Raw genomic sequence first — 9,012 nt, 5'->3', positions numbered from 1 at the left:
AAGAGCTAAAACAACATGCAGAAAACAGAAACCCCCCCCCAAAAAAAAAAAATCGTGCACAAAAAGAATATCTAAAAGCTGATAGCAAAAAAAAAAATTCCCTTTCCCAATGCATAGATTAATGGTCTAGGTGGTGGGGGGGGGGGGGGACTATATGCAGCCTGCGGATGCATCAGATCCTGGGGGGGGGGGGGGGGGGGGAGCGCGCCCCGGCCATGTGATTAAAATTCCTTGCGCGTCGTCCCGCCTCCGTCGCGCGCCGATTGGTCCGCACGGGGCGGGCGAGGGGGGAGCAGGCGGAGCGGCGATTGGACGGGCCCAGCTGTCGGTCAATATAAGTGACGTGAGCGGGGACCGCTAACCAGCCCGCGTTCTGGAAGGAGGACCCGACGTGCGCACGCGCACACTGCATACTCGCTCAGCCCAAGTGCGGCGCGCCAAGGGGAGGGGCGAGCTAGTCATTCCCATTTTGACTTTTATTATTATTATTATTATAATAATATTTTTTTTCCCCCCTCTCTCTCTCTCTCGCTCTTTCTGTCCACACTGACTGCAAATGGCACAAATACTCCCCATACGCTTCCAGGAGCACCTGCAGGTAAGAAGGAGGGTGTTAAAAAAAAAATGTAATAGGTTTTAGGGAGAGGTGAGGGAATGATTTTTTTTTTAAAATGGGAGGAAAGCGGCTGAAGGGGAGAAAATCTGGTTCGGTTGTTAAGCAACCGAGGCCTAGTTGTGGTAAACCGCTGGGTTTGGGTTTGAGGTAGTTGGCGAGGGGGGGGGGGGGGGGAGGAGGAGAGAAGGAAGCTGCGGCTGTGCCGGGGAGGCTGGTGGATTCGAGTTCGGTGGTAATGTTTTTAACCCCCCCTCCCCCCTCACAATCTGGACCCCCCCTCCCCCCCCCGAGGGGGCTGCTCGACCAGGGGAGGCAGGGTTAGTTAGTAACGCCTAGTCATAGTAACCGTGTCATTCCATCATGAGGCCTAATGAGGTACCGGGCCGTGGACCCCGGACCCCCCCCCCCCCCTTCCTCCCTCCCTCCCTCACCCCGGGCTGCTGTTAAAACCGACTGAGCGAGGGCAGCCCGTTATTGTTTGTAGATGTTGGAAGCGAATAGAATTGGTGCCGGGGAGAGGGGGGTTGGTGGAAGTAATCAGCGCCGTTTCTCTTTTTCCTTTCTCCCCCCTCCTCCCCCCTCCCTCCTCCCCCCTCCCTCCTCCTCACCTTGGGGTGGGGGGGAAGCTGGTGTTTCTTTAAATCATTTTTTTTAAATGAATGATTAAAAGCAACTCGAATTGATGGTTAATTTGCAGGGATATTGGGGGGGGGGGGTGGTGGTGATGAGCTGGGGTATAGGACTACATTTTGACAGCGCTTTCCAAGAGCTGGCACAGGCACGACGGACCGAACGGCCGCCTGCTGTGCTGTATTGATTGAGTCGTTAATCCCACCCACCGATATCGCAGCATATTAGTCTAAATGCAGCGGAGGATTGAAATGGAAACCGGCTCAGTCGATGCAATAAACTTGTTTACTTGTGGCAAATAGGCACAGTCTGCTTATTGATGGACTTAAAGTAAAACAACTCTGCTTTGATCAAACCCAATGCACCTCCGTAGTATAAATATTAACCAGATTGAAGTAGAAATCGGCTCAGTAGGTGCAGTAAGGCTTATTTATATGGCGCAGATTTCCTCTCTGTTCTAAAATGTTAAAATTACTTGATAAACGTGATTAAAGTCAACTGTTTCCACGATTTAACATTGCAGCAAATAGACGGCCTTGGGATATCCCACCCCCGTGATCTGCCTTACGATGTAGTCATTTTAGGAACTTCGCTCTATTTACCGATTTTGCACTTTCATTAGTGATGGATACCTTCCTCCAATTGCGACATCCCAACAAACTCTTGGCGAAGCCGCAACATGCGGCGTTAGTGCCGAGATTGTACGAGGACACTCGAGAAGGGAGTGTGTGTGTGTGTGTGGCCCGGGGGGGGCGGTGTTTACAATCCAGTTTTACATTAAAATGTGTTTTTTTTGCTTAAGGTTTAAATTCGAGCTTCAGGAGTTCGTCGTGTCGTGACCACTTCTGAAATCAGTTTGTAACCTTTAAATCTAAGGGAGAGTCGCTGTGTGCTGACACTGTTGTGTTCTCTCTTAAAGCAGGGGTTTCAATAATTCTCCCAGCCGTAGTATTCTTAACAGTATTTGAGATGTTTTTGCGTTCTTCCCCCTCCCCATCGAATTTACAATACGAGAAATTGGGCAATCACACATTTTAATTGTATTGGAGTTCGCCAAGTAGTGTTAGTTTTCCGACTTCCCTTTCACTCTTATCTCTTCTCCCCCCCTCCCCCCCTCCTCCCCGTGTAGGACCACATTTGTCGCAGTGGTTATTGATCGATGGCTTGATGTTACGAACTTTTAAATGATGGTTTGTCAGAATCGATGGCTGTTCAGTGAAGTGAATCAAATTGTTATTGCGCAGCTTGAAGTTGATATAAAGTTTATTTTTTTAAAAAAAAAACCTTTTCAGTTTGAAGTTGCTCATGGTGCTCAAGTATAAGCAATTTTGCCTTCCTGTGATTATTATCAAATGAACAAATTCTCTTTATGGCTCATCTGTACCACTTCTCACTGTATCTGACTCTGATGTCTTGTGACCTTAACCAACTTTCAAATTGATAACTTGCTTTTTTTTCTATTACTGAAGGTTATCAGCTATTCCTGTTGCAAAATCACAAAGGGAAACCTCATACAGGTGTATGGGGGCAATAAGAGCAAAGTTCAGTACTTCCACATGCAACCAAGTAACATTATACATTCTAAATTTCAACTGCCACAAAATGCATTTTATTGTAATGCTATAATCTGAACAGTGATTCCCTGGTACTAGGAATGCATAGTCATGTTGTCCAAAAAGGGAGAGCGGCTTAGACCAAGTAATTACAAGCCAGTCTAACCTCGGTGGGCAAATTATTGGGATCAATTGAAGCACGGGATAAACCGTCTTTTAGAAAGGCATTGACTTATCAAGGACAGTCAGCATGGATTTGATAAGGGAAGGTGGTGTCTGACTAACTTGATTGAAATTTTTTGAAGTAACAAGGAGGGTTGATGAGGGCAGTGCGTTTGATGTAGTCTGCATGGCTTTTAGCAAGGCTTTTGACAGGGTACCACATGGCAGACTTATCAAAAAGGTACAAGCCCAAGGGAAAGTGGCAAGTTGGATCCAAAATTGGCTATGGCAGGAAGCAAAGGGTAATGGTCGGGTGTTCTTGTGATTGGAAGGTTATTTCCAGTGAGGTTTCGCAAGGCTGTTTCTAGGTTCCTTGCTTTGTGGTATATTAATAATTTGGATTTAAATGTAGGGGGCATGATGAAGTTTGCAGATGATACAAAAATTGCCTGTGTAGTTGATAGGAGGAAAGCTGTAGACTGCAGGAAGATATAAATAGACTGCTCAGATGGGCAGAGAAGTGGTAAATGGACTTCAATCTAGAGAAGTGAGGTAATGCATTTGGGGAGGGCAAACAAGGCAGGGAATACACAATAAATGGGAGCCTTAGAGGAAGTGAGGGACCTTGGACTGCATGTTCACAGATCCCTGAAGGTTGCAGGACAGGTAGATAAGGTGGTTTAAAAAGTCATAGAATATAAGATCAGGGAGGTTATGCTAGAACTGCATAAAACTAGGCCACAGCTAGAGTACTGTGTACAGTTCTTGTCACCGCATTACAGGAACGATGTAATTGCACTAGAGGGGGTATGGAGAAGATTTACGAGTTTGTTGTCCGAACATAATAGGAGTAGGCCATACAGCCCCTCGAGCCTGCTCTGCCATTCAATCAGATTGTGGCAGATCTATGACCTCAACTCCACTTGCCTGATCCCCATATCCCTTGATTCCCTTAGATTCCAAAATCTATCCATCTCAGCCTTGAGTATATTCATTTCAATATATTCTCTGGGACTGGAGAATATATTAGAAAGATTGGATAGGCTGGGGTGGTTTTCTTTGGAGCTGAGGAAATTTAATTGAGGTGTTCAAAATTTGGAGGAGTCTAGATGAGGTGGATAGGAAGGACCTAGTTCCCTTAGCAGAGAGGTCAATAACCAGGGGCATAGATTTAAAGCAATTGGTAGAAGGATTAGAGGGAAGCTGAGAATTTTTTTTTTAACCAGAGGCTGTTGGGAGTCTGGAACTCACTGCCTGAAAGGGTGATAGAGGCAGAAACCCTCATCACATTTTAAAAAGTACTCAGCTATGCAATTTAAGTGTCATAACCTACAAGGCTACGGACTAAGTGCTGGAAAGTGGGATTAGGCTGGGTGGTTCATTTTTGGCTGGTGTGGACACGATAGGTGGAATGACCTCCTTTGGGCTGTAAATTTTCTGATTCTAGTTGCTCAATCTGGGCTAAGATCACTCATTATAGTATTGAGTTTGTGTTGGTTTTCAAATAGGATTTTTTTAGTACAGTGTAATAAGTAAGCTTGGGTAGAATTGATGTAGGATAGATTCTGCAAAAGCAATAATCTCATTTGGGATTCTGGTCTTGAATAATAAGCAATGCTCAGTAGTTCAGATAGTTACCGAAGACCAAAATGCAACTGTAGCCTTAATTACTCAGTATATTAGACTCTGAGGATTACATACTAATGCATTGTCAAAAATAAATGTAATTGCTGTGCATTGGTATTTTCTTGCTAGTGTACTAGATATCCCTATATCTGGATAATGCTGTGAATGTTATGACAGATGCAGTAACTTAATGGATCGGGATGGGGAAGGTTCTACTAAATTAAAATATAAAATTTTCAAGGGAGATGTCTACACGCTTTCCTATGTCTTGGGACTATTTTTAATTCATTTAATGAATGAAGTAATGGAGTAGGTTGATGTGTATATGAACTTTCAAAGGGTGTTTGATAAGGACCCACATAATAGACTTGTTAACAAAATTGAAGCCCCTGGCATTAAAGGGGCAATGGCTGCTTGGCAATGTAATTGGCTAAGGGACTGTACCCAGAGTAGTTGAGTGGTTGCTTTTCAGACCAGAGGGAAGTATACAGTGGTGTTCCCCAGGGGTTGGTGTTGGGCCACTGCTCTTTTTGATCTATATTAATGACCTGGATGGGTATACAGGGCATAATTTCAAGTTTGCAAATGACATGAAACGTGGAAATATAGCAAACGGTGAGGAGGATAGTAACAGACTCCTGGAGTATATATGGCAGATGAAATTTACTGCAGAGGAGTGCAAAGTGATTCATTTTGGTGAGGAGAGGTAATATAAACTAAATGGCACAATTATTTTAAAGGAGGTGAAGGAACATAGACCTGGGAGTGTATGTACACAAGTTTTTAAAGGTGGTAGGACAAGTTGAGAAGGCTGTTAAAATTCTTTAGGAAGGATGTCAAGGCCTTAGTGAGGGTTCAGAGGAGATTTGCTAGAATGGTACCAGGGATGGAAAACTGGGTGTTCTCCTTAGAGCAGATTTAGGGGCAATTTGATTGATTGAAGTGCCCAAAATCATGAACGGTTTTGGGAAAGAGTAAATAGAGAAACTGTTTCCAGTGGCAGAAGGGTCAGTAACCAGAGGACACAGATTTAAGGTAATTTGTAAAGAACAAGAAGCAACATGAGGGAAAACATTTACTCTAGTTATGATCTGGAATGCACTGCCTGAGGGTGGTGGAAGCAGATTCAATAATTTTCAAAAGGGAATTGGATAAATACTTGGTGGAAAATTTTCAGGGCTATGAGGAAAGAGCAGGCATGTGTGACTAATTGTGCTTGCTCTTTGAAAGAGCTATCCAATGGACTGAATGACATCCTTCTGTGCTCCATGATTTAACTCTGGGCATGGAGAGTCTGAGTCATTAGAAAGTCCCTCAGTGACATCTTGAATTTGAAAGAGTGTTGTAGATGGCTACCTGCTCCTTTTTTTGCAGGAGTCTAAATGAAAATAGTTTGGAAATGTAAACAGTGAGCAGACTGGCTTTTTGCAACATAAAATTATTTGCCATATACAGTGTCTTTAGTTGTGACTAGTAAGCTTTTTTTTGTTTAGCCATAACTTCTGATTGTCTGAGGCTCTGACTTAATACATTGTCTCTGCCCAGTGATGAATCAATACTTGTGGAACTTTTCTACCCAACTTGTGGATTAATTTATGGGTAAGTCATTGAAGTGAATTGTATAAATGTTTTGTGACAATTGGATGTGTTCTGGAGAAGGTTGGGTGGACAGGTGGTATTAACACTTTTTTTTGAGCTACTACAATCTTGCATTCTAATAGGTGCACAACTTGCTTGTCTTAAAGCAGACCCTGTGCATTTTTTACCCTCATCAATTTTGTCAATTCAGGCATTTAACTTTCTTGCTGGATACAGTTTGTCAATTCTTGGTACTGCAGCAGTTGCCACTTGAACCTTGATGGTGATGCCAATAGGCTATGGTGGGGAGGCAAAAATAATCTGAACTGAGGCTGCTCCTATCCTCTGCTGACATCCACGAGTATACTTTCAGCAGCAATGGTTATCAAGTAGAATCCCTAGCCATTTCCTTCTCTTCCCATCCAAGGGTGCTGAAACAAATTGTGCCCTACCATAGTCTTGGCTGAGATCAACTGATGAAGGCATTGAATCTGGGTCTTTGCTGGTCTCTCTACGCTGGCCAAACTTAAGATAATGGAGGAGCCTTTTTTGTACAATGAACATCTGGGTTTTCAAGTTTTGGGCTGCTGGTCAGGGTAATCTCTAATTACATGTAGTATGTGATAGACCTTTTGGACACTGAACTGATTTGGTAAAATGTCAGCCTCTCTCTAGTAATCTTTAACTGCAGTTGTGTTCTGACACTTCACACCACTGTAGAAATGAATGCCTTGGATTAACAGCTGTTAGTATGAGGGTGCCAACTGTCATTTTTTTAGAAGGAAATTATGGCATCTCTCAACCATTTTAACAGCAAAAGCCTACACAAGATTTGAGGTGCACAAGCACTTGGTGTTGTATGTAGAACAGAAATAGAAAATTCTCTGCATTCAAATAGAGAATTTGAAAAGATATTAACTTTACCCCTTCTAGCAGCACCGTGGTTTTGGTACTGACTAATTTACTGGGGAGTGACAATGGGATTTTTCATTTTGATTCTAAAATGTTGTCTTCAGTGACTTGCCAGTGTTCAGTTTTTTGACAAGGGCCACAGTCCCAAGGTTATCTTGCTGAGTGACCACTTATGGTAGTGCTGAAATATGCTGCATCATTGAGGTGAGAACTGGGTTTGCACCCATCATCCAAAGTACGATTGAATTATTTCATTGTCACTGAGCAGTTGCCAAGTATAGGCTGGCTATTTCCCTGTTAGTTGACATAGCTTGCCTTCCTGCAGGAGAGCAAGAAATGGAGAACAGCTCTGAAGCACTGCCCTGTTAACTTCCCATACCCAGGCAAGCTGTGAGTTAACGCTAGTACAGTTTTAAGAGCATCTTAATGGTTGAAGAGCAGTTCCCATAAGATGGGCTTTTCCTACAATCTAGAAGTTGTATCCTTTTTTATATTGTAATGTTTAGTATGCCATTAACTTTTTAAAATCATGGATATTGCCACAGACTAAAACAACAAATTTCATTTACTAATAGCAGTCAGTATGTATGTTTTTTAAAAACTGTAGGAAATCTTGCCCCTTCATAGCATCTAATTTGAGTCCCTGTAAATTCATTAAGCAAAGTTGTTTGGTGAATGCTGCCTGTTTCATCCTTTTTTATAGGCCTTTATGGAGCTGCTGAAGGAAGAGAGAAATGAGGGGAAAGGAAGATACTGAGCCTTTTGTTCTCGTGTTTGATTTTGAAATAATGCCTATATTTTAAAATTCCTTACTTTTTAACCCCTTGATGTAGAGGGTCCCAGATAAATGAAACACTACTTCAGACATATAAATCCAGTTAATGAACAGTTAACTGAAATAACTGAATATCTAGGCTCTCATAGGAGATATGAGCATTTTACACATCTACTGAACAAATAAACCTTAATAATGGAACAAACTACTGCTTCAATCAACTGCACAATGCTGATAATTAAATGAAATTTATCTTTCAATCAAATATACAGACTGATCATCTTGTAAATGAGACCAGGACATCAAATTCTGCTACAGAAGTGCATGGGGCAATTGTAGTATTGCTGCAGCTGTCCAGCTGAGATCTGATAACTTATCTTGGGTTAGATTCTTTTCAGTTTGCTCTGCATGGATCAGATACTTGTCAAATAAGCCCAGTGAACTGTAAATGCAGGTCTATGTTAACTTACAAATAAAAATCATTCCAGTTGGCTTTGTGGCTGGCATGTCTTGTTTGTGAAGGCCTGGGAGGCTGGATGAGTCCAATGTCATATTAGTTGTACTTAACCATCAAGATGATTGCCAAATCACAAGCTCCTCTGCTGAAGTCATATTCTTTGTATAGCTGATAAAGGGTGACACCTTCTGGAGAGCATTATCTTCAAAACTCTGCTAAAATGCTGAGGGTTGGTTTCTGCCTTGATTTAGATTGCAGACACAAGTAGTTGCTGACACTATTTCCAACTGTTCATGGGTATCACAAAGTATCCCATTGATGTGAAGAGGATGCTGTCCATGCATGCACTTACTCACTTTTATGGTGTTGTGTGACTCACCATGCCACTGGTGTTCCTGGTACCTATCAACTTGGGGTGTTGTCTAATGATCAGCTTTTTTTTGGGGTGTGGGGGATGATGTGATGTGAGGAGGGGGTCCTTGGTGTCAAATTAGCTCCAAGCTGAGATACCTGGCAATTCTTAGTCTGGTACTGTAGTACTGCATAGAAATATCAGCCCATCAGTCTTGTTGATGGGACCTGGAAGGGTACACCTTTCTGGAGACTAGTACTGCCCCAGATAAGCTTGCAAACAACTTCTAATAGGGTAGTTGTAGCTTGGAGAAGCTACTAGTGCACTGCTAGAAAACTGGTTTAGCCAATT

General features: G+C 42.6%; 1 protein-coding gene across 3 annotated transcripts in view; it reads left to right on the top strand.

Annotated features, from left to right (window-relative positions):
- The first annotated feature begins 427 nt into the window (after positions 1-427).
- The window catches only part of LOC137342258 (clathrin heavy chain 1-like), a 64,401-nt gene continuing 55,816 nt past the window's right edge, over positions 428-9,012 (top strand). For 2 of the 3 annotated variants that reach the window (XM_068006104.1, XM_068006103.1), the window contains exon 1: positions 430-598. In XM_068006104.1, the coding sequence (XP_067862205.1) occupies positions 557-598 (42 nt within the window). In that variant the 5' untranslated portion in view covers positions 430-556. Of the gene's footprint in view, positions 599-9,012 lie in introns of all 3 variants that reach the window. The other variant, XM_068006105.1, reaches the window with a different exon arrangement.

The sequence above is a fragment of the Heptranchias perlo genome, chromosome 25 (assembly GCF_035084215.1).
Source record: "Heptranchias perlo isolate sHepPer1 chromosome 25, sHepPer1.hap1, whole genome shotgun sequence".
NCBI classification, from domain to species: domain Eukaryota; kingdom Metazoa; phylum Chordata; class Chondrichthyes; order Hexanchiformes; family Hexanchidae; genus Heptranchias; species Heptranchias perlo.
The sequence above is the reverse complement of the archived record's forward strand: the minus strand, read 5'-3'. Positions and strand labels throughout refer to the sequence as shown.